Below are 25934 nucleotides of genomic sequence, written 5' to 3'. Positions count from 1 at the left end.
GAAAAACTAAATAATATATTCATGGAAACACACAGTATTGGAATATCTCCTGCTTTGTAGGTTTAAGAGAGACCTTGAATATATCAGCAAATCTCAATTTTATTTGAAAGTTAATGCTCTTGAATTTTGTATTTTTCTCTTTCTTCCTTGTTTACATCTATAACTGATATCAGGTCATTTCTTCATTGAGAAAAAGAAAGATGCAGAAAGGTAGGCAGGAAAGAGAGAGATAGTAAAAAGGCTGGTGATGTTGGAATTAAAGCTGATACTTGATCAACCAACATCCCACAACTAGACTGAATAAGGAGATGGGGTGGGGGAATGCAGTAGGAACAGAGGCCTATAGAGAGATAGCAATGAGAAGAGAGAAAGTTCATGAAAGAGGATTTATTAATTGGAATTAGAAATTGCACAATATGCAGAAAAGCCCCAATTGGGAGAGACTCTGAGGAAAGTAGGATGCATCTGTACTCTGATACCAACAAGAATGTAGATATTAGTGGTGATGTCTTCCACGTGCGATACTTAGAACTGCCACTTGACTAACAACCTCCGCTTTGTTTTTGTTTTGTTTGTTTCTTAATCCTCACCTGAGGAAATTTTTTCTATTGATTTTTTTAGAAAGAGGGAAAGACAGAGAGAAATATCGAAGTGAGAGAAACACATTGATTGGTTGCCTCCTGTATGCCCTTAACCAGGTATATGCCCTTGACTGGACTCAAACCCAGGACCCTTTGGTCTGCAGGCCAATGCTCTATCCACTGAGCAAAACCAGCTAGGGCACAACCTCTGCTGTAGATGAAAACACAATCTAGAAAAAACAATAATAACCCATTTGTATGAAATTCAGAAGAAAACAAGAGTTCTTACAAGTTTATTAGCCAGGCCCTCATGTGAGGAGATTCTGACTCATTGTGCATTTGTCTAAAGATTGGGAAACAAAGAGCGGGATTGGTGGGGATGGAGCAGTCAGCCCGAGAATGTGTAATTTGAAACATGTTCTTAGTGACATTTTTTCTGTTTATTAACAGAACATCAAGTCTTTTTATTTTTTATGTGTGTTGATACCAAGACCATGGGAGATTGTTTTTGAAGAAAATATTTGTTGGGAAAAATGTCTGTATTTAAGAATGTGTCCTGCTAATAATTTAACAGCTTTTTTATTTCAAATGGGCAATTTTATGTTTCTCAAAATGCTGAGGAAATTCACTGTTCTTTTAAATGGAACTCTAGTGCACTGTTGACTGGGAATGTAAGTTGGTACAGTCATTATTGAAAACAGTATGGAAGTTCCTCAAAAAATTAAAACTGGAACTGACATATGATCAAGCAATCCAGAATCCACTATATTCCAGATATATATCCAAAAGAATTGAAAGCAGGATCTTGCAGAGATATCTGCATTTCCATGTTCATTGCAGCATTAGTCACAATAGCCAAGATATGAAAACATCCTAAGTATCCATCAGCAGACAAATGGATAAAGGAGAAGTGGAATACACAGGGTGGGCCAAAAGTAGGTTTATAGTTGTGAGTATGCAAAACATAATTTATTCTTGTATTATTCTTTATTAATTACTGTACACCTTAAATTTATACAATGTTATATGTCTATTGTATCTCAATAAAGGTTGAGAAAAAACATAAGGTATCATAAGTGCCACTGTGTCCAGTTAACAACAAATGTGCCTGACACCAAGGGGTGCTCAGAGCACACTCACCCTGGGCTGACTTAAGAAGCCTGTGGCTCTTTGGAGGTTAAATATGATGAGAAGGAAAGAAGGTGGTGGAGGAGGCAACCCAAGTTCTAACCCCAGCCCTGTACAGAACTTGTTAGGTGGTCTTGGTCAAGGCCCAAAGCCTCTCAGAGCTTTCAGTTCTCTATCTGTAAAATGACAGTATTTAAGTAGGTGTTCAGTAAGGTCCCTTGCAGCACCATCGTTATATCATCTCATGAGTTGAACCTTAAATCTTCATGCCACTTGGAGCTCTGGAGTCCTGTTTCAGAGGTTGGTGATAACCTTTCAGTTTTTTAATCTCTACTGAATGAATGGTTTGACATTTTTAGTCTTTAACCATCTGATTTTGTGCATGCTGCACAATCAATATCTGAGTGGAAAGAGGAAGAGCAGAAGGAAGAGAATTCAGTAACGATGTTATTTTTCTGCTTTCAATATCTTTACTTCCATTATCTGCAAAATGATTTTGTATTACTTAGTATAAAGAATTATAGTTTAATGGATTCATCTCATAAATATCTTAAATTTACCATAACAAGATCATGGTTATTGTTAACAACCATCTTCTCCTTTGTGTTTTACTAGATTTGGAAAGAAGAAAGATGAGAAAGGTGGGAAGGCTGAACAGAAAGGTCCTCTGAAGCATGGGGGACTGCGAGAAGAGGAGCTGGAGAAGATGAAAGAGGAACGGGAAAGGTGAGAAGAAAGGCTGGCCCTGTTGTGTGTGTGCCAGAGTCTGGGTTTCATTTGGTTATTGCATCCATCAACTGGGGAAATTTTACTTTAAGTAGCATAAGAGGTTGACTGATACAAACTGAAAAGTACATGATATAAAAGGGGATTGCTTGTCTTGAAGGTTTTTTATTATATTTTGAGAAGAAATTAACTTCATTTTTTTATTATGTCAGTATTTATAATTTTATAATACCCCCTGGTTTTGACTTTATCAATGTATATTTTCCGTATGGTTTAAACAGCTAGTTTGTTTTTTAAGTAAAAAAAAAAGATCATTTTGATGTTGATGTTTTGAACGATCATATTTCCACAGTCTGTTCCTAATTTTTGTCAAACTGTTGTATGTCTTCTTAATTTTATTCTGCTAAATCCATTTGGGTACTGTAACTTGAGAAGTACAAGTCCTTCATTTTTTAAAAGCCAGTGTCTTTTATTAAGCTATCAGCAAGTTGCAAAGTATGTTGCCCATCTGTTAAAGGACCCATTCCATTTACTGAAATAATGACAGTTTGCAAGGACTGCATTCTCCAGTTTGAGGAGCTTAATGTTCCCATTTGGACAAGAGGTTCTTCATGTATCTGTGATGTTAACCCTGGCTTTTATCCCAAGTAGATGCATAGATACCTGATTTCAAAACATGCAGTAGAATATTCATATTTCTCCATATTTAGTTGTGCCTTTACAACTAAGTGAAACTCGGAGAAAGCCTGAGATTTGACAAAACTAGCATATAATTTTAAATATTCAATTCTGACTTCATGGTGTATCAGGTCAGATTTGTCCAACTTTACACTTGCTTTTTTTCAGTCCTTTAAAAAAACAAACAAAAAAAAAAAAAACAAGAATTTTTCATATTTATTTTAATACTCTGGCATGTATACAAAGAAAATCATATTTATTCATGTTTTCTAGCACAGAGCAGACTACGAGTGTCTACAGTTAACCTTTGACCTCTATTTTATAGTCTATTCCCATTGGGAAGGCTGGCTTTATCAACAGGGGGGGAAAAGAAGAAACTATTTAGTCTTTTCTCATATTTGAGGAGTTGATAGGCTCCATCCCAGGCTCAGTGGAGCAGTTACAAGGAAATCAAGTGCATTCCATTGTTGTGGACTATTCGCCTGGCCCCGCTGCCCCAAGACAAGAAAGACAGATTCTCTAGCGTCGCCCAAACGGCAGTAACCCTGAAATAGAGAATGCATTTCGGGCAAAGATTTTAATGCATGTATTGGCAAAGACATCAGTGTGGTGAGCCCACATCACAGTGTGCTGCTCCCTTGGCTTTACTTACTGAGGCCCCACATCCTATGCCTCATCCTCTGGAAACTGAGCGGTTTGCTAGAATGCAGACTTCATTATTTCATGGCTCAATACTTGCTTGGGGTTGGGGCAGGAGGTGGGGTGGGAAGGGAGGAGATATTCTTAGTAGCTAGGGAACTGTGTGCCAGCTAGAAAATTGATAATCCATAAAATAAGGTGGGTTGTCTTTAAGCAAGAGTTCATTTCCTTTCTGGTTTTGCTTTTAGGAAGCAGGTGCCTGAGGGAGTTTTGTTCTTGAAGCAAGGCTGTAAATTCGCCTCAGCTGGCTGTATAGGCTTCAGGTCCATTTTTTAAAAAAAATATGTCTGGTCAAAATATTGAAAGAAATATGCTATTAGCCTTCACTTAGGCCACGTCCCACACATGAACACATCTGATCTGGGTTTCCTAGAGACAACTTGTCTCAATCATGTGTGAGGGGAAGAAGCTGGAGGAGTTGACTTTATGGATGGGTGCCATAGAATGAATGGCCAAGGGCATTTCAACAGCTCAGGGGCCGAGGGCCACAGAGGGTAGAGGTGGGGGCTGAACACTTGGCATTACTCCCAACCCCGGAGTCCCATTTCTTGGCTCTCCATCATCCATAGGAAACCAATTCACAACTCTTAAAGAACTCAGTGAGCCTTTCACTCTTCATGGCATGGCCTTGGAAAACATAGAGCAAAATAAGGAATAGTGTATACAAGTTCATAAAGTTGTCTTTTTCCTAATACATTTAGAATTTATTACCTTAAGATGACTCAAGCCATCCTATTGCTTACTGCTATGTTCTAAATATCATCAAGTTACTAATTTTTTTATTAATGTATCCCTTTTACAAAGGATTTAAAGCACTTATATACACTATATACCATACAGTGTTGAAGCCAGCTTATACCGGCTTGTGAGAGACAATTATTAAGCTTTTAAGAATTCTGTGAGCTAGTTGATAAACCATTGATAGCTTGAAATTGGTTATGGTGAGAATATTTACTACTCCATAGAAATTGGCAAATGCGAAAAGTTTGAGTTTGCCTTTTCAAAGAGCCAGCTTACTAACACACCACTGAAGGGCTATTTAGTGAGTACCCAGGAAGAAATTCTCAAAAATAGAGGCAAAAAACACAACTCTCATCCAAATCAAACCACATGACTTCCTATAGCTGAGTTTCTCAAAGTGTGGTTCATGGGCCACCTACATCAGAATGAATCACTTGAGATGCTTATTAAAAATGAAGATTCCTAAGTCCCACACCAGCCGTGCAGGATGAGACCCTTGGGAGTTAAGCCCAGGAGACTGTGTTTAGTAGGTGAGCCCAGGTATTCTTCAGCATTGTAATGTCAGAGGACCACTGACTTGGAGGGGCAGGGTTTGGCTGGAACATTGAACTATTCTTATTCTATGAAAAATGATACACAGATTTTTCCCCCCAAGAGGATTGAATAACACAGTCTAAAAATACAGTCTTCTTTCTCATACATCCTCTCTGTAGCAGCCTCCCTCACTGCACACGGTATTGCACACACACAGGAATCTTGCCAGTACTCATGCCTAAGGGAATAAAGATCACTTTTCCCAGCACCTCCCATGCACAAAAAAGCATGGAAAAACTATAAGTTCATTAAGAAAATTTTGGAAACATAAAAAAGTATAAAGAAGACTATTAAAATCATGCATACTTTCATTATAATTTCATTACCACTATGAATTTTGCAGAATCTTTTTACTATGTATATTATTCATTTGAAAACTTGGTATCCATACAGACTATACAGGGTGTCTCAAAAGGTATACCTGTGTTTTGAATTATTATAAAGTCATGTTCATTAATAGACAGTTCCTTTTCAAAATTTAAAAGTATCTACAAAAGTGAATAATTTTTTTGGCAATGCCTGTTTTCAAACTGATGACCGTTCTGGTCTAGGCACTGCTAATAACAGGCAGCAGTGGAATCACAAACACCCATAACCATTGCATTGGGTATTTGTGTGTCCTCAGTTCGTCAGCTATTGTGGGTTTTGTACTTTAAACGTTATATTTTATGTATCCCCATAAAAAAAATGTCTAATGGCACTATAAGATAAATTTCTTTGTTCACCCATTATTTCAAATCAGTTAAACCTGAAAAGGAGCAAAATCTAAGTGATTTATCAGCTGTTAAAGTATGTACACAATTTTTGCAGATGTCCTATATAGTATCTTACCTTTTTTTCATAGCATTATAATATGAACATTTTCATTGATATTTTGAAAATATGTAATTTACTTATTTATTTATTTTTTAATCCTCACCGAGGATATTTTTCCATTGATTTGTAGGGAGAGTAGAAGGGAGGGAGAGAAACATCGCTCTGAGAGAGACACATGGACTGGTTGCCTCCCGCATGCACCCCACCAAGTTATGGGCCCTTGATTGGGATCAAACTTGGGATGCTCTATCCACTCAGCAAAACTAACTAGGACAAAAATATGTAATTTTGAGGACTATCTAATATTCTGTGAGATCAATATACCATAATTTATCTTCTATTGCCAAACACGTAGTGTTTCCAGTTTTCACTGTTCCAAATAGTAATTCCTTGATGAGCACCGGGTACAAACATTTTTATAGATTTCCTTTTCAAATAAGAGAATTGCTGTTTGGAGGCTCAATTTCCCTGTAACTGTTTAATTTAAGGGTTAATCTAAATGTAATTCTAAATTTTAGGATTATATCATACCTCTCCATTTCTCCCATTATTTTATTATGATTTCCATATCTCACTATTTTCTACATATCTAAATTATGAGATGGAACTATTTGGTGCTATATATGAATAGTTTACTCATAACTATAGCTATGAAATGGTCAGGTGGATTGAGTTACTATATTAGATTGGAGAAATGCCGAGTCCAGAATAGTGTTTCTCAGTGAGGTGGTGGAGGGATAATTTTGCTCCCCAAGGAACTTTTGGCTCTATCTCAAGACATTTAATTGTCACAGTTTTGAGGGGATAGGAGGCAAGGATGGAGTTCCTATTCCATGTCCTGGGTAGAGATCAGGGATGGGGCTAAGCATCCTACAATGTACAAGACAAGTGACTTGTCCTACACAGACTGTCAGTGTGAAGGTTGAAAACCCCTGTTCTAGTCTTTGGACTTCACATAGAGGAGGTACCCTCCTCGACATTAGCCTTGTCTCATGATGTCCTATGGATGACAGAGAGAAATATACACCAGAGGGATTATTAGCTATTTGAGAAGCTGTTACCACAAGACTGCTAGTGATTCTATCCATATAAGCTTACCAGAAAAAAAAAAGTTTGCTCAAATTTTATTTTTAATGCTGGCCTGCTGAGCATTGGCATCAAATGATGGTGTCTGTGGATCATATTTACATGCCAAGAAGCTGCAGGGTTTGATAATGTGTCAGATGACAGAATCATCTGGAACAACGGATTGAATCACACACAAAGAAACTTAATAGGAATAAATATAAAGTCTAGCTTTTAGGTCCAAAAATGAACAGTACAAACACAGGATGTGGAAGGTTTGACTTAATACCAAATATATGAAAAATGTGCCTGCTGGTTTTAGTTGAGGGAACGTTTAGCATGAGTCAATATGAGGATATGCCTGCCAAAAAAGTTAATCCAGTCCTAAGCTACACGACTGAAAGTCCATAAACAAAGCGAAGGGAGAAACAATAATTCCAGTTTTACACAGCTGAGATAATACCTGGAGCCTCCAATGCTCTCTCACACACAAGGAATGGCAGCACCAAATCCAGGTCATTTGAAAATGTTGAAGGGCCTGGGAGTCCTAGTCTGCAGAGTTAGGATGTAGCTGATTTGCATGATCGAAGGACTTTCCCGTGGAAAAGGAATTAGGCATATTTTATGCCATCCATTCTATTCTCTGTCTCTCTGTCTCTGTTTTTATTCATCCATTCGTTCGTTTTCTTGAAGATACTAGTGAGGAATTATTTTAAGAGAGATGGCCTTCCACCTTCCACTTAATAAGGGAAAACATCCTGACAATCACAGTCCTCACGACGCAGTGAGTTTGTCCACACGGAAATGTCTAATAAGCAACCAATTGGGAAACAATTAGTGTGTTAGGAAAGTATTGGACTAGGTCAGAGTTTCCTAAACGTCAGTCATTGATATATTGCCTTTATTGTCTTATTTATATTTATACGCATGCTAATCAATAAAATATGTAAGTGCAAAATCATGTAAGTTACTGTAATTAAATACATCAAGCCACATGCCATCAAAAATCTTTTTGTGTATCATTGATGCTGCATTGTTCTTAGATTATCTCAACAGTCTTCCCCAGATCTCGGGGTCTTAGAAATATGTACATATTTAAGTATAGAAGCATTTACCTTGAGTTTCCTACAGTGGTCTCTCTTGAAGTTGCCATGGCATTTGTCCATGGTAGTACATGCACTATTCTTTTTATTATTATTTTTTATCATCTTTTGTCCCCTCTTTTACCTCCCACTCATTACCCTCCATTCCCACAATCACCATACTGTTGTCCAGGTCCATAAGTTCTTTCTTTTTTTTCCTTCTTTGCACAGTCTCCTCCCTAAATTCTCCCCCAAGCTGTCTGCCTGCTCTCTATCTATGACTCTGTCTCTATTTTACTTGATAGTTCACTTTGTTCATTAAATTCCACCTGTGAGTAAAATCATATGGTACTTATCTTTTTCTGACTGGCTTATTATGGCATAATACTCTCTAGATCCATCCATGCTGTCCCAAAGGGTAAAGTATTCTTCCTTTTTACAGCAGAGTAGTATTTCATTATATAAATGTACCACGGCTTTTTTTTAAAAAAATTCTTTATTGATTAGGTATTACATATGTGTCCTTATCTCCGCATTGCCCCTCACTCACCTCCCCACTCATGCCCTCACCCCCCTGGTGTCTGTGTCCATTAGTTAGGCTTATATGCATGCATACACGTCCTTTGGTTGATCTCTCTCCTTTACCCCTAACCTTCCTACCTCTGAGGTTTGATGGTCTGATTGATGCTTCTCTGTCTCTGGATCTGTTTTTGTTCATCAGTTAATGTTGTTCATTATATTCCACAACTGAGTGAGATCAAGTAATGTTTATCTTGTACCACAGCTTTTTTATCCCCTTATATACGCACTATTCTTATCTGAGTGTATAAACCCAAGTTTCCTGCTCAACATTGGGCACTAGGATTTTCTTTGTCTCCTATTAGATTTGTTGAGCTGGTCCTGTGTCCCCTCCTGAAACTAGTCAAACAGCCCACTGCTATGAAGCCCTGTTTTAAACAAACTCATATTTTTTCTACTAAAACATTAGTTCTAAATTTCTATGTGCGTTGCTAGGAGAATGAATTCAATATTATATTCAAAGGTCATTTCTTAAAGAAATTTTTATCAGGCTAAATTAAATTAGCATTTTTCAAACATTCAAATTATGTAAATTAGCGCAGTAAACAGAAAGCAAGAGATTGTCTTAGCAGTCGCTGAACATATCTCTTTGTTGTATTCCAAGACTTGAACTTAAATTGATAACATTCTACAAAATGTGAAATTAACCAAAGTCTTAAACCTATAAGATGCCTAACTCCATGCATGTTGTATTTGTGTTGTTAATGCCTTGTCAGAAGTCAGGTGGAGATTAGGTAAAGAAAAATATGTTCCTCATTTATTTAGGACTATGGTGCTGAGGGAGGAAAAAAATCTCCATTGACATCAAAGGCTACCTTCCATTGAAGTCCCATATCACTGAAATAACATTTCATTAAATGAAACGTCTTACTAATATGGGGTAGGAGAAGGAGTTTAATAACAGGACTTTGCACTTCAAGGTGTTCTATTATGCAAGAAAGCTCGTTCAGTGTGTTAATGAGACGTTGTTTTTGTAGATCTCCTTAGACTCTTAGGAGGATAAATGAGGAGGTGAGGGGGAAAGAGGTGGCTTCTCCCGTCCAGGATTGAGAAGTGTGAGAACATATGGCTCTTGTTTTCAACAAGTGGCCTGGACAGAACGCCTAAGTGAGAGCGAAGCTGAGATGAGGAGAGTTTGTCTGTTTCAGTGTCTGCATTCAGGGTTCTAAGTTTTCTTTCCTGGTAGGAAGCCTTCCAAGAACGCAGTCCTCTCCCTTGCCTTATCAGCCAGGCTGCTTGTGGCCTGTTCCCTTCATTTAAATCAATACATGTGTTTTTGATATTTGGCGAACCGAAATTTAATTACGCAGCTGCAAGTTCCCCCCCGTAAACGAAATGCATCTTAGAGAAATAAAAACATTCAGAAACCATTTATAGTCTGAGAATACAAGTGAGTGAAAATCTATTCCCAGCCTCTCAGCATTTTATTTAATTTTGGGAGATTTTTATGTTGCTGGAAATTGAAATGAGAACCAGAATAAGGCTAGAGTTTATCCAACATTTGTTCATGCTGCAAAATGAAGATGCTTAGAAAGGAAATGAAAGTATTATATTTGGAATTAACATTTTACTTGCAACCTACCTAAGTTTTACCCTCCTAAATGCATACAGCAACAAATGAGTTGATAGGATTTTTTTCATTATTGTATCCTAAAAAGAGTGCATACTTTATTAAAGATACCAGAAGGCTGATTTTCTTTAATATGCCAAGAGACTCTCTATAATTAATTATTTACTGAACTTAAACATTGGCATTATTTAAACTGTTGAAAATACCCATGATTTGGCATGATCACACTCACATGATTAATTCAGCACGCCTTTGCTCCTCCCTGAATATCCCTGTCTTTTGCAGTAGAATTTGCTAGGGCCTGTGGTGTGGGCAAAATAAAATGTTGGAATGCTTCCCAGTTTTAATAGTCCTAATTTATTATTACCACTGAACCCTGATCAAATCATGGACTGGATTAGATCCCAGTTTTCAAAATACCCCAATTTATGGCTCCCTTAGAGTCCTGATAAAAATGTGTATTTGAATAAGGCTTTGGGTGGCTAACCGAGATCCAGTTAATTACTTTTAGATTCTTATTAGATCATCACTGCACGGAAGTTATGAAACATATTACTAGATGATGCTTCTCAGGACAAGGTCATGGTCTCATTTTATGCTGACAGAAAGAAGCTATCAGGTTTCTGTTCTTCATAGTACTAACCATCTCAGTGAATGGAAAGAGATTTGCTGTATCCCAGTAATTACTATTGATGCTTGGGTTGCAGTAAGGATGCCTCCTTTCCTAGACTAAGAATTGAAGGGGGGGAGGAGGGGAGGAAGAACACACAAATCCACGGGGCATAGTGGTTACACCCCACCACCCCGTATTCATACGCCATCTTTCAAGATTGACTTCTCATTTAGAAAGCAGAGGGGGATGCTGGTGGTTTTAATACCCATACATTTATTTGATCCTTGTAACACCTATCTTCTCAGAAATGCTTGTGGTCACCGAAAAATTTGGCACATTACTGTATTCCTATAGACAAGAGCTGGGATCACCTACATCCTACTGTCGCGCCAGCATTTTTTATGAGCCAAAATCCTTTTATGGAACTTGAATCAATGTTAGAAGTGCTGTATTAGCAACTCCTTGTCAGCCGAGCTGGATTAATACATAAAATGAATCACTTGACTGGCAGGCTTTCCAATAGTCGTTCAGACAAACTTCTAAGATTAAAGTACACCAGCTCTTTTAAAAAGTGTTTTAAGAGGATACTCTTAAATTCAAATATCCTGGAGTGACATATTATATTGTTGTATTCAATTATAGGGCAGTTGAAATACATTCTAAAAAGAAATTATACTAATATATCCAGAGTGATTCCATAGAAATGTATAGAATACCTGATAGATTTTTTTTTTTTTAAGTCAGACTCAGGAGGTATGGCTCAGTGGTTGAGCATGGACCCTGAACCAGGAGCTCACAGTTTGATTGCAGTCAGGGCATGTGCCCAGGTTGTGGGCTTCATCTCTAGTAGAGGAAGTACAGGAGGCAGCCAATCAATTATCCTCTCTGATTATTGATGTGTCTATCTCCTTCCTTCTTCTCTGAAATCAATAAAAAACATATTTTTTAAAATTAATGTATGGGCTTGCCCCAAGACTTACTTTCTAAAAAAAAAAATTGTAAAGTTCTGTTTATCTGTATTTTGCTTTTAATATACACACAAAAATATATATTCAACATAATCACTTAACTTTGGTTATGCACTGAACTTTATGCAAATCAGAGGTCTATATATATTTATTTTGATGGAGGTTACCTACACATTGGCAGAATCTGAAAAGAGCATTTTCCATGAAAGCTTTGGGTAATTGTAACATGTAGATGGCCATTTGGTGACTAGAATTTAGAAATAAGAGTCCAACATTCATTTTATCAATTATTTCCATGCCTTTTGATAAACCACTTTTTAGGATGTATTCAAGTCTCAATTTTTATTGCCATGAAATGAAATGGTAGTAATAATACTTTAAGGCCTCAGTTTTATACATTTTATTTGGGTAAAATGGTTTTTAACTGCTAAGTTCCTTGGAAGGAAAAATAAAAATTAAGTGAATCTAGCATATTTACTGTGAATTAGCTCAGGCTGGGCAGCGTACAGATAAACTTAATTTGCTGAAAATGCTCTTACAAATGTGGGCAAATCAAACTTTTTAGGTCAAATGGTATTTTCTAGGGTTCTAAAACATTTCACCTTCATTTCTTGTTGGCCATATGTTATGTTGCATCCTGCTTTGGACAGCTCCCATGACAACACATCCACCGTGGAGGCCAAGATTATTGTTCACACAGGTTGGCAAGCTCTGCGGGTTCAAAGGACACTCAACCTATTGTCTCCCAGAGTCTGCTTTTTTCCCTTTTACATCCTTTATATAGAAATCCTAACCTAGGCCTGTGATTTCAAACACTAAGTTTTGAATATGCTTTTCTCCAAATTTCCTGGGCACTTTTCAACTGGGAGTGATTTTCCCTCCCAGGGGCCGTTCAACAGGGACTAAAGACATTTTTAGTTATCCCACCAGAGGAAGGGGCTTCTGGAATCTAGTAGGTAGAAAATGAGCATGTTTCTCACCATCCTACAATGCACAGGACAGCATCTCTACAAGAAAGAATTATCTGGCTCTAAATGTCAGTTGTGCCAAGATGAAGAAACCCTGTTTTAGAGAAATAGGTAATAGTATAATATGGATATAGATGTATAGGTATAGACAGACATATGCTGTAGATATTCAGAATCTCTGTGGTTGGGCACAAGAGTGTACATTTGAGAGCCTCTTCCTAAATGATTGTTGTTTATAACCGTGATTGGAATTAACTGCCAAGGGGGTGGCTTGGGGAGATATGTGGCCAGGTGGAAAGGTTAAGGCCCAGGAGAGGGTCAGAGCTAGGTTAAAGACCTGCCTCTGCATGAAACCACTGTCAGGCCACTCAACTGTTTCAAGCCTCTGTTCTAATCTGTTAAATGAGAAGTCTGTCTTTTTAGATTGTTGGGAAAAGCAGTATTTCTAAAGCAAGCACCTGGCTCATTCTAGGTGCTCAGTGCTTTTTTCTGACCAGCTCTGGGGATTAAAGGCCCCAGATAATCCCTTCAGTAGCCTTCGGGAGCCCAGAAGGCTCTGAGACACACCATCTGTGAAAATTGCTGAATTGGATATTGTCGTGAGGAAGGAGGCCAACTTGAATGCAGGCTTTGCCCAGCTGGGAGTCATGCCAGGTAATTCCATTCAAGACGCTTCTCTTTTCTTATTGATCACCTGTTGGAAGTTGAGCCGCAGAGTGATCTTGGCATGAGATGGCAGCGGAGCAGCGAGGGAGAGCTGACTGCAGCCAGCAGTGCTGGGCAGCCCTGGGAGCAGTTCAGGGAGGATGGGTGCCAGTAGCATGGGTGACTGCCTGCCAGCCTTTCCAACTCCACAGGGCATGTGGCTGCAGAAAACACTTGTAACCACAGTCATTAAATTCACAAAATCCTCACTTTGCATTTTCATTGTATTTGTTACACTGAAAGGGACGATAATTCTGGCCTGCTAATGTTTCAGACTCAGTCTTCGGTGGAAATGGAACATGTCCATTTTCTCCCCATTCACTCTCTCCCACCCACCTGTCCTTGCTCTGCAGGATAATTATTGAATGACTTTATAGTGGATCTGAATTGACTTTAGATTGATGTCCAAAGGAACCTGACCCTTTCCCAGGTTCAGACTCCTGCCTCTTTCTGCTTTTCACCCTTTGTTTGACTTTTGTATATAAAGCATAAAGAGGTTGAAATGGTTTGGGCTGTGGCATCAAAGTCTGCTTTTCTAAGAGGTCACTTAAAAGCCTTTTTAGCACTAACTGGTTTGGCTCTGTGGATAGTGTCAGCCTGTGGGCTGAAGGGTCCCAGGTTCAATTCCAGTCAAGGGCATGTACCTTGGTTGTGGGCACACTCCCAGTAGGGGTTATGCAGGAGGCAGGTGATTGATGTTTCTAACTCTCTATCCTTCTCCCTTCCTCTCTGTAAAAAAAATAAAAATAAATAAAAAAATCAATAAAATATATCTTGAAAAAATAAAATAAATAAAAATAAAAGAGCCTTTTTATTTCAACTACAGTAGTAACCATTGGCTATGTAGATAGAAGCTGTAAGTATTCATGTTCTTGGGAGGATCTTAGGTAAATAATAATGGTAGGATTGGGCCTAAGCAGGCAGTTGGACATCCCTCAAGGGGTCCCAGATTGGAGAGGGTGCAGGCTGAACTGAGGGACATTCCCCTCCCCCTGTGCATGAATTTTGTTCACTGGGCTTCTAAGTTAGTAAATAATAGCCTTGATTAGCCACTCCTCTCTTCAAAACTATTGATGGCTTTCCATTGCCTGCTGTATGTAGTTCACACTCCTTAGCATAATACCCGACAGTAGCTAAGCTTTCAAATTATAATGTTTAATTCTGGCCAAAATGACCTGTATACTCCATCCATTCTGGAATGTTCATTTTTTTGAGGTCACCATAACCCTTTCCAATCTCTGTGCCTTTCCTAGGACCATTTTCTTTACCTGGAAACCCTCCTTCTGCATCAGTTGGTCCAAATCAATGGAAATTCAGTAGACTCACTTCTTCCATTGTATCTTCCCAAACCACCCAAGTTAGAAGAAAACTCTTCCATTGAATAACCCGGATCAAGTTACTTAATTTTTCTATCTTTCCTTTGTTTAACTGCAAAGTGGGTTTATAGTCATTGTAGCATCATGATATTGTTGTGAGGATTGAGACATTGAAGTGAAGCATTCAGAATAGTGCCAGGCATAGAGTTGGTCAATAAATGGTAAACTTAACCATTTTTCTTAGAGCCTTTATTCAAAAGAAAAATGAACATTAAAATCAAGTAGTGTTGCATACCAAACTCAACTCTTCTCTGCATTGGCTGTGCATTCGTGCATGTTTTGTTGAAACCTTTGGAGCCTCAGCCTATTCGTCTGGAAATTATTTTTCAAAAAGGAGAAATAATGTCTAGCTGTCAGAGTTCCTGTGAAATTTATATAAGATGAAATAATTGAAGCATCTAAAACAGGTCTTGGCATATGGTAGATACAGGTTGTTATTATTGTTGTTATTTTGCTTCATTGAATTGTAGATGTTTATGATTTCAAATGTGCCTTCTCTCCCTGTCTTGTTATTTCCTTGAGACAAAGAGTACATTATAATCATTTTTCTATTTCTCTCAGCATCTAATACATTACGTTTCACAGAGTAGGCACTCTATAAGCAGTTGTTGAGTGATGATGGATGAATGGATGGATGGATGGCTAGATGGATGGATGGATGGATGGATGGATGGATGGATGGATAAATGAATGAATTAATGAATGAATGAACAAATATAAAACTACTAATTTTAATTTTACATTTTAAGTGAATAATTGCTAGAATAGAACAAAGAGGCAGAATAAGCAGAATCAATGGTTGACAAAGCTATAGAGTTTAGAAGAAGACTGTCCCTTGGGCTATGAAATGGTGTCAAGAAGCCTGAGGTCATTTGTAACCAGCAGAAGAACTATGGAAATGGATCAGCAAAGCGTAGTGGCCAGCCCATCAGGACCATCAGCACTTGTTTTCCTATCCCTGAGCCAGATCCTACCAGACAAGACCTTAAAGTGAATGAAATATATCCACTTCACACACAAATGGAAATGGTGTGGTCCTAGAGAGCTGCTTGTTTGTTTTTTAATTGGGCTTTTACCCTCATCCTTTTCCATTGGCTTAAATTTAACCAGTGGAAGTTATTTTTAAGTACCATTCATTCTAACCTCTGAAAAGGAAAGATTTGCCTTTCTAGAGAAAACTAAATTTGAGTGTATAGATGATACACACTGTTCGTGGCTTATTCTCCATCAAAGAAGGTTATTTATGTACTGCATGTTGAGCCTATTCAATCAGAATTCACAGTGCAGATTATGTTTCCGGGAGCAAGCATAAAAAACTGTAATGGAAAGGGAGTATCATGAAAAATGGCAGCAGTCATTGGTGATGTACCAGATGCCATAGAGCTACTCTCTTAGGGAGGCACTATGACTAAAATCCAAGTCCATAATTAGGAGTCCACATTACCATTAAATTGTAGTTCTTATCTTATAATTTATTATTATATACCCTCCTGCAATTTTGCGCCTTTTCTTCTTGTCTAGATCCTAATTATCTTGAGGCACAGATTGCAACTACTACTTGTTTCATTCCCTTACATCTTGGTAGAGATAAGATATTTAGTAAATTCCTGGCTGACCTGAAAGTATAAAATAATATCAGACTTAAAGTAAGTTCCTTATTAATTTTTTAAAAATAAGAAACTCCTAAAAATCAGTAGGAAAATAATGAATAACCATGTATTGAAACAGACTGCCTAAACTAACAGCTGGTAGAAGGGAAGAGGGTTAGGAGGCTTGGTGAAAAAGGTGAAGGGATTTAGCAAAAAAATAAAATAAAATTTATGGACACAGACACCAGTCTGGGATTACCAAAGGGAAAGAAAGAGTGTAGGAGGTAGAAGAGGTAAAGGGGAGATAACTTGAAACCTATATAATTTTATTAACCAATGTTACCCCAATAAATTCAAGAAATAAAAAATAAAATAAAAAAGATTGCCTAAATTTATTGTGTAGTTTTGAAAGTATAGTATTCTGCTTAAAAAATAGCCTGATTATAATAGTAAGCACCAGTCAGAAGAAATAAAAAAACAAAAAACTAGTTAAGAAGTTGCTTAGATAAATCCTTTTTGTAAAAAAATAGCAGACTCTATTATTGACAGTATCAACAGCTAATTAAAAATTCTATTAGTAAAGATATAAAAGATGGCACATTTCCAATTCAGATTGACACTGAGGACATAGAGATAATTGATATTTGTTCAATAATCCTAAAATGTTTCACAGTCTAAGAGACGCTATGCTGGCCAGAGAAACTTTCAAGTGCTAAAAAAAATATATATACACCAGGCACTTAGGAATATTTTCAGATTAAATAATGTGTCTTTGCAAAAAAGTATAATGTTTTAGCTGAATGAGCATCAATCTACTTTAGTGGGTTGGCTGTTTAAGAAAAAAAGATCACTGAGTCAAGGAAATACATAGTGTAATTCATATGTTTTTAATCTGCTTAAAGTAGATATAAGAGGAAAGTCAAAGGAGGATAATTACTACTTGAACTTTTAAATCTCAGAGCTGCCTTTGATACTCCTGATATTCATGATACTCCCATTTTGTAATGGTCACATAAATGAATGCATATTGAAAAAAATTATGCAATGACCATTAAATATTCCATTTTGGAAAAACAAGATCATAGCTTTAATAAAATGCTTTTGTCTTATAATTGGCTGATTTTGATATTTAATTAAATATGTTGTGATATTTTTTACACAGTAGATTAAAAACTTGGAATAGTAATTTTTCTAGTTAACAATCAGTTCTATCCTCAATAAATGCAGCTTTACTTTTGTCAATTTCAAAAGATGAACAGATAAGATCTAAATGAACCTAGGACTTTTACAAAATTTTAAGAAATGGCCAGTCAGTTCTTAAGAAAGCACATTCTTCTTTTCACCAGCAAACAAAAATTCAATGCCAAGAAAACTGGCATTATGCTAAAATATTCCCTGCCTCAAATATGTATATGGCTTAAGATAAAAATGGTTGCCTAATATCATTGACCAATTAATATCATCAAATGATAAATATTTAGAGGAAATAAATATACTCTGTTAGAGCTAGTCATGCAACCCACATTGATCAATCTGAATTAACCTCCTGCAGATACCAATTACTATGGTTCACACGACTGACGTGTACGTAAGCTTGGCTCTGCCTCAATTCAAATAATTTTTTAAAAAGTGACACAGGTCGAAGCTGGTTTGGCTCAGTGGCAGAGCGTCGGTCTGCGGACTGAAGGGTCCCAGGTTCAATTCCGGTCAAGGGCATGTACATGGGTTGTGGCACATCCCCGGTGGGGGGTGTGCAAGAGGCAGCTGGTCGATGTTTTGCTCTCATTGACGTTTCTGGCTCTCTATCTCTCTCCCTTCCTCTCTGTAAAAAAAATCAATAAAATATATTTTTAATAAATCAAAAAAAAAGTGACACAGTATGCCAATATCGGATGTGAACCAAAATAGAAATTCAACTTATCAAAAATATACTTCTAGATTTTGCTTCTAAGCAGGAGAGGAGGAACGCAGTGTGTTGAAAGCGTGCCAATTAAGAAGGGAAAATTGAGGAAGATCTCCAAATACCACAAATTAGAAGTAAAATGTATAGTATGTTTTCACCACTGTTCTGGAGCATTTGAAAATATTCAGAACTAAATTGACATGTGTATGCTTCTATTTACACACTCATTTTTATATTGCCTCATAATCAGATGACATAGGAAAGGAATTTTTCATCCAACAAAATTTGAGAAGCTGTTTCAGACATAGACTCGCTGAGGAGTGCCTAAGTTTTATTTCATTACTCTGAGGCTTCGGGGGATATCTTTCTGATATTAAGAGACCTTAGGGAAGTTTCACTGTTGTGGGAATATCTATAATGTTGTAACCCCTGCAAGTGGCTGTGTGTGCGTGTGTGTGTGCGTGTGTGTGTGTGTGTGTGTCTATCTTTCTTTGTGAGATTGGTGGTTACACAGATATTACCCATATAGTTTTAAAAGTGCTTGAAAATATACTTCCTAACCCCAACTCAAGCATTTAATAAGCAGTCCGTGACTGGTTGGAAAAATGAAAGTTTTCAGTGTTATTGTTTTTAAATATGTTTTTATTGATTTTTAGAGAAAGAGGAAGGGAGAGGGATGGATGAAAGAGAAACGTCATGGATCGGTTGCCTCCTGCATGCCCCCTATGGGGGTTCGAGCCTGTAACCAGGTCATGTGCCCTGACTAGGAACGAACCGTGACCTCTTGGTTCCTAGATTGAAGCTTCATCACTGAGCCACACAGCCAGACAGAAGTTTTCAAAATCAATTATTGTATAATATCAGTTTATATACTATAGAAAAGGATATCCATGAGGAGCACAGGGTACTTGAAAAGGAGAGAAATGGCAGAGTTCAGGGAGTGGACACCAGGTGGGAAGTCAGCACCTCCTCTTTCACCCTATATCCCTGAAATGCTCCTGAAGGCCTGCACCTGCATGTGAGCAAAAGTAGACTTGTTCATTTTGTTCACCAAAAACAGCTGGTTGGCTCAGATAATTCAGGTAATATGCTAATAAGGCTGATACTATATAAACTATACCCCTTTATTAAAAATTGATACATTCAAAAATCACTTTATACCCACTGTGGTCCAAGTACTCTATCAGATGCTAAGGATTCAGATTAGTATTTTTTTAAAAGCACGAAAAGGAGGTCTTTGTCATCAAGTAATTTGCAATTCTTATAAGTAGTCAAAACGGTAACTCCAACCCCAGGTGAACATCTAAACTGTGTTCTCTTGAACAAAGGCCTTCAAGCTGAGGGAACAAAGGAACCCTATTTTCAGGGAGGACATTGGAGCATATCACCTATATATACAAAAGGTGGCATGTTCCACCCCACATATAGCTTGTTGAGAGCATCTCTTCCTTGTCATCCTCCACCCTGAACCCCTCCTGCTGGAGCCATCCTTGGAGAATCAACTCAGCCACCCTTACCTTCCACTGAAGTGCAGAAACATGTCTGACTGGTCTGTGTGTAACAGCCCTGGGTGCCATCCAGACAGAAAGTACGCTGGAGGCTTAAGATGCACATTTTAAGATCTAACAAGCATGTTTCCAACAGGCAGTAGTTATTTTGGTAAACTATTGCTAATCTTTACCATCTTGTATTCACACTTTTTATCTTTTTATTTTTTTTCAAATTTCTCATATGATAGATAGATCACCTTTAGTTGGTTACTTCATTTGAATAGATCTAAAAGCACATTAGAAAGATTTATATTCTGATGATTTTTTAATATTTTTGATCATCTGTGGAACTAATGATCTATTTACATCACTGAATCTTTTTCCTCAGGACACAGCATCTTGCCGTTGAATTTGAAGTTAAATTATATGAAATTTTCCCACTTAGAGGACTGGTGTAGATACTTTCTGCTATGATTCACTTTTGACTTTTTAATTATTTTTGGCCTGCACTCTTCAATTATTCAGCAAGCATTAATTGAGAAGCTAGGCATTTAGGGGAAAGAGCAAGATGAGTAAAATACTACCTCATCCCTTAACAAATTCATGTTTCAGAGAGAAGAGAGAAAACAATAAACAACTAATTACAATGAAGTTAAACTGTGATAAATACGGTAATGGTCTATGAAAGTGCTGCATGATCACAGAGAAGGCAGCCATGAATAAATAGTGTTATAGGTGGGACAATAAGACAGGCATTCCTTATCATCCAGTATAATAGATACTTGCAATGAAATCATTAACATCAATTAGAAAGTACAACTTAACTGGGCAACATATTGAAAGAGACTTTTAAATTTTTAAATTCTTAAACGCATCAATAATATATGATATTTTTGCTGCTGACTAGAGAGGAATTTAAGTCTCAGGAAGATTTTTCATTTGAAATCTAAGGGGTTTTCCAAGCAATCAGGGTGCTTGTAATTATAATTTCTTTCTCCAAAACTGACAGAGGAGACAGTTGAAAAGTTTAGGGTGAAACTTTCTGGGAAAATAGCAGCAGTTAGTTGAGTCAGGCAGATAACTTCAGTTTCTAGTGGTCTGTGAAAGTTTTGTCAAAATAGTTCTGTTGATAGGTGTTGATAGGGGGTTCACATACTATTATATATATTATATATATAAACATATACATATATAAATATTATATATATATATATATATATATATATATATATATATATAGAGAGAGAGAGAGAGAGAGAGAGAGAGAGAGAGAGGGGGGGGGGGGGAGGGATATGAGAGATTTTTTTTAAGATGGAGCAAATTGAACTTTTGTTACAGTTTTGGGGGAAAAAAATCAACTTGGGTAACAAAAGGCCATTTTTTTCCCCATTTGTCCCACATATTGGCAACAGATATGACAACTCAAGCTACCTGAACAAGTAAGTTCCATGATTCATACAATTCACCTACCCTTTAAACTTTTTCAAGTTAATAATTATACCAAAACTTCATTAATCTGGCCTTTACTAATCAGATTCTTCCATAATTCTTTTGAACATTTCACTTTCGCAGAGGGGGTTGGGGGATAAGCCACACATCCCAGTGCCAGGTGCAGGCTAGGCCTTCTGCAGATGAAGACGAAATGTAACCTTCAGCTCACATTTCATTACTCCATTGTGACTCTTCCGTATCTCAGGTGTTACAAGGATGAATATTGGAGCCGAGAAGGCTGGTCTTTAAGTGATGTGTGTACTAAGTCTTCTAAAAGAAATTCTATTCGGTGAGTTGAGTTAGGACAAGTTAAAGGATTAGTAGGTTTTAGAAAGATTTGCAGCCAACAGATTCAAGCCAGAAGCATTTGCTGCATTGCTCTCAATCAAGCTGAAAATTTAATTAGCCGTGACATCCCCATCCCCTGCGAGTTTCACCAATGCAGGTCATACAGCAATTATTAAAATAGCTCCTCCATCTAGGGTTCCAAGTATAACGGAAGAAGCTGGAGGAACTGGGCAAAGCTTTGCAGACACCCCTAGGAGTGTGTGTATGTGAAATTGCTACTTCCCCCCTCAGCTATGTCAGAAAATGAAGGATTGTTATTATTCATTTAAAAATATGTATGTTTTTACTGATTTAACAGAGGGGAGATATTGATCAGCTGCCTCTTGCACACCCCTTACTGGGTATCAAGTCCAAATCCTGGGCATGTTTTTCTGACTGGGAATTGAATCAGCAATTTCTTGGTACATGGGATGATGCCCAACCAACTGAGCCTCACTAGCCAGGACAGGATTGTTATTATTCTTGCTAATAATCTCTGTCACTTATGTGCCAAAGATTGAAAACTAGCTTTTAGTTATATTAATAGCTTTAGTTGTATTAAGTCATTTAGCCTTCTCCCTGTGAGTTAGGTACTATTATATTTCTCATCTTCCAGGTGACAGAGAGGTTAAATAATTTGTCCATGGTCACAAAATTAGAATGAGACAGAACCCGGTTCCAAACCCAGGCTCCCTGGCTCCTTCTGCCATGCTGCTTCTCCATTTCCGAAACAGCAGAGTGCTGCCCGCCCTCCACTGCGGCGGGGCTGTTAGAAAAAGGCCTTCTTCAGGGGAGCTGTTAGGTGTGGAGGTTGCCTCCTGTGCAGATCCAAAGGCGCAAGTCTACATGCAAATCTCCCTCATTAAAACCATAATTAATTTATGGAAAGTGAAATGTTATTATTTCAGGGACAAATGCACGTTGGAATATGCTGATGATTTTAATGAACCCAGGGGTTCTTCTGGGATTCTTCCGCTGTATATTTGCAAGCAGGTCGCTGTAGATTTTCTGAGAGGGGGGGATAGAGAGACTGCTGCAATTTATTGAAAATGCAGAAGACTACATGCACTCTATAAGGAATACGGGGCTGTGATAGGGAAGTATCTGTAGGAAGGCCCTGGCATCATCAGCTCTTTGAAACCCATAGCTCTTCTTCAGGGGGGTCGTTTCTTGTGTCACAGATTCAGCCGCAGGACCAGGTTGTGTAGATGTTGGACCCACAGTAAGGTGTCCAACATAATTGTTATGTTTGACATTTAGAGCCATTCATTTAGGTTCCTTCCTCTATGTTCCCCTATAAACATATTTTCATTTTTAATCTGTTAATAACTCACAGTACGAAAACATCCAGGATTTGGCTTACTTTGTCTCTTTACATGCTACAGAGTGTGAGGTTGGTTTCATTGCTTATATTTCTACATTGCAAGAAAGACACATGACACACCATCCTAAGTTCTGAAAGAAAATGGGTCACACCTAAATACTTTGTCTTATCAATTCCACTTCTTTATCATCTGTATTAGTTTTCTATTGCTGCTGTAACAAATTATCACAAACTTTGTGGCTTGAACAGCACAGATTGAGTATCTTACCATTCTCAAATCACTATTCAGAAATCAATTTCATTGCGATAAAGACTAGTTATCTTAAAGGCTTGATGATTTCTTCTGCAAACTCTGGGGAAGAATCCTTGCCCTTGCCTTTAGTTGGCTGCCTGAACTCCAGCTCATGGCTTCTTCCTCTGTCTTCAAAGTCCATCTCGCCCACTCCATTTCCACTGTCACATGGCCTTCTCTCTCAGACTTTGCTTCCCTCTGCTTCTATCATATTTGTGAGTGCCAAGCACTGTGCTAGATATTGGAGTCAAATCCATAGTTAGGGAATAGGTCTGTGCTCCTGTGAAGCTTACATTCTTGTAAACAGATACATGGGAGAGATCAAGTCATGTGGTGATTGAACTATAAAGGAAAGAAAATAGGATAAGATTGTAAGGAGAAGGGACATCACAGTGATGTGCCAGCTGCAGGAAGCCTTGATGGCAGAGGGTTGCAGACCGAAAGAGCAGCAAATGCTAATCAAACCAAAGGCATTGAAGCCACATGATCGAAGTTTGATAACTAAGATAAAGCTGCATAAGCCAAAATCATGGAGGGCTTGTGTCTGATGACATAGCCTCATAGGTTGAGTGTTATCTAAATGTGAAAGGAAGAGATGGGAGATTTTTAAATAGAGAAGCAGTTAAACTTGCATTCTTTAGGAGATCATCCAGGCTACGTGAAGAGCAGATTCTCCCTGCAGGGAGATATCTAGCCATACCCTTCCTCCACTTAAAAAAATATATATGTATATAAGTCTTTATTGTTAATAGATGGAACCTGAATATCTAAATCTCAGGTAGTAATGAAGGGAATTAAAAGTGTTTTCCCCACATCTTAAAACTCAGACCACTGCTATACCCTGCTAACCACAATAAAAAATATCATTCTCTCTCTTATTCCCAACACTTCACAGTCATGTTGGGAATTTATGGTTCCAATAAGAGGTAAACCAAACCTCTTTTCAAGTGTTAAGAGATTTCCTATATTAACTCAAAACATAACCTGGAGCAAAGAGCCACCAGGTGGAATAAGGAATAGGGAGCCATTAAATAATAGAATGCTGTGGTCAGAACTGAGAATGACAACTCAAGAGTATGTTTGACATAATGTCTGTTGGTCATTGTGGAGGGACAAATGAAGATAGATCGATGTCAGACTCCATAGTGTGAAAACCCATAGGCCCTCATATAAAATAAAAATTCCTCACTATCATTCTCAAAACCAAGTGCTGGTAGCATATGTTCCTCAAGTAGCCTCCCTCAAGCTACACACAATTGGAAACCAGTGGTTGTGGTTGAAGGTTTCTCCTCGCCATCCATTGGAACAGGAATAAGGTGATTCCTCCTACCTGTCTGCTTACCTAATTGTCCAACAGCTCATTGGCTGAGTCACTGTAGACACAGTGGGTGCCTCCTGGATTAGCTTGTTGGACCTCCTGCTGGCTGCATGGTGGGGATCATCTAAGGTGTGGTTGGTTTTTCCTCATGTCCCATTCTTAGCATGTACATGGAGGAGGCCAGGTGACTAGAATCCTCCTGGCACCAGTTCATCTTACAACTAAACCCCTACTAAGGAGGCCTTGCCACTCCCCTTTTAGAATTAGGAGGGGGCTTAGTTTGCAGATGTGATGGGCAGGCCTGTGGTTCTTCCACCTGTCACTCCATGTTCCCAGTTCTTGTAATGTAGCCTAGCACAGTTCTGAGTACATAATAAACACTCAGTAAATGTTGGAACCTAAGAAACCAAATTGATTGACAGGGTCAGGTTTTTTTTTGGCATGTTTCTAGACTTTTGAGAATAATCTTTATGACTCTCCAAGACAAAGTCACATCTTGAAAAGGCAAGAATAACAATCCTAACAAGCATTGCAGTCAATACAGTGGTTCAGTACAATATTTCTGCTGAACTGTTTAAAGTTTCCTGTATAAATAGGATGCGGGAGGCAGAGAAAGACTGCACTTTCTGCTTCTTTTAAAATGCTTTATCCTGCAGGGCACGGGACTTTTCAGAATCCCCCACGTTGGGCTGGATGGAGATGTTAGGTGTACAGTGTGTGTTTCTCCTGACTCAGATACAGTAGTGGTTCCACACCTGGTTTGTCCAGGTCCCATGGAAGTTGCTAGTCCTTGTAGAGCTCTTCCTAAAACCAGAGTTCTTTCCAAGAAGACATCTGGCATTTACGGCTAAGAAAACAAAGGAAATAGAGCCGCATTGGCTGGGTGGATGTCCACTTTCCCTGGGCATCAGCACATTTTTATGCGGAAAGCTTTTAGAGACAAAGATCAAAGACATGTCCAGGGGAGCACTGGCAGGTGTGAAATTCCAGGTGACAAATGGAAGGAAAAGAAGAGTGTGAAGGGAAAGGAAAGGAAATGTGGCTGGTTTCCTTTTATTCTCTGGATTCTTCCTGTTTCCTCCCCAGGAAGTTTATGTAGACGTACAGTAACTCAAACAGTCAGCATTCGGGATTTATTCTCATTCTTTCCCATATGATGAAAACCACTACCTTGTCAACAGCCAGCCATTTATTTTTGTAGATATCACCCCAGGGAGGTCCTAGGATTGAAAAGTGTTATATTTCAGATAATTTTAATACAGAAAACTTACTTTCCCCTCTGCTTTCCACAGTGGATGCACAAAAATGGGG

At 38.1% G+C, this 25934-nt stretch overlaps 1 protein-coding gene across 5 annotated transcripts in view; it reads left to right on the top strand.

Moving 5' to 3' along the window:
* The window catches only part of PARD3B (par-3 family cell polarity regulator beta), an 861922-nt gene that overhangs the window by 677989 nt on the left and 157999 nt on the right, over positions 1–25934 (top strand). For all 5 annotated transcript variants that reach the window (XM_036420516.2, XM_045575575.1, XM_045575573.1 and 2 more), the window contains exon 19: positions 2325–2435. In XM_036420516.2, the coding sequence (XP_036276409.1) occupies positions 2325–2435 (111 nt within the window). The remainder of the gene's footprint in view (positions 1–2324; positions 2436–25934) is intronic.

Source organism: Pipistrellus kuhlii, unplaced genomic scaffold, assembly GCF_014108245.1.
Source record: "Pipistrellus kuhlii isolate mPipKuh1 unplaced genomic scaffold, mPipKuh1.p scaffold_m20_p_7, whole genome shotgun sequence".
Taxonomy (NCBI): Eukaryota; Metazoa; Chordata; class Mammalia; order Chiroptera; family Vespertilionidae; genus Pipistrellus; species Pipistrellus kuhlii.
The sequence above is the reverse complement of the archived record's forward strand: the minus strand, read 5'-3'. Positions and strand labels throughout refer to the sequence as shown.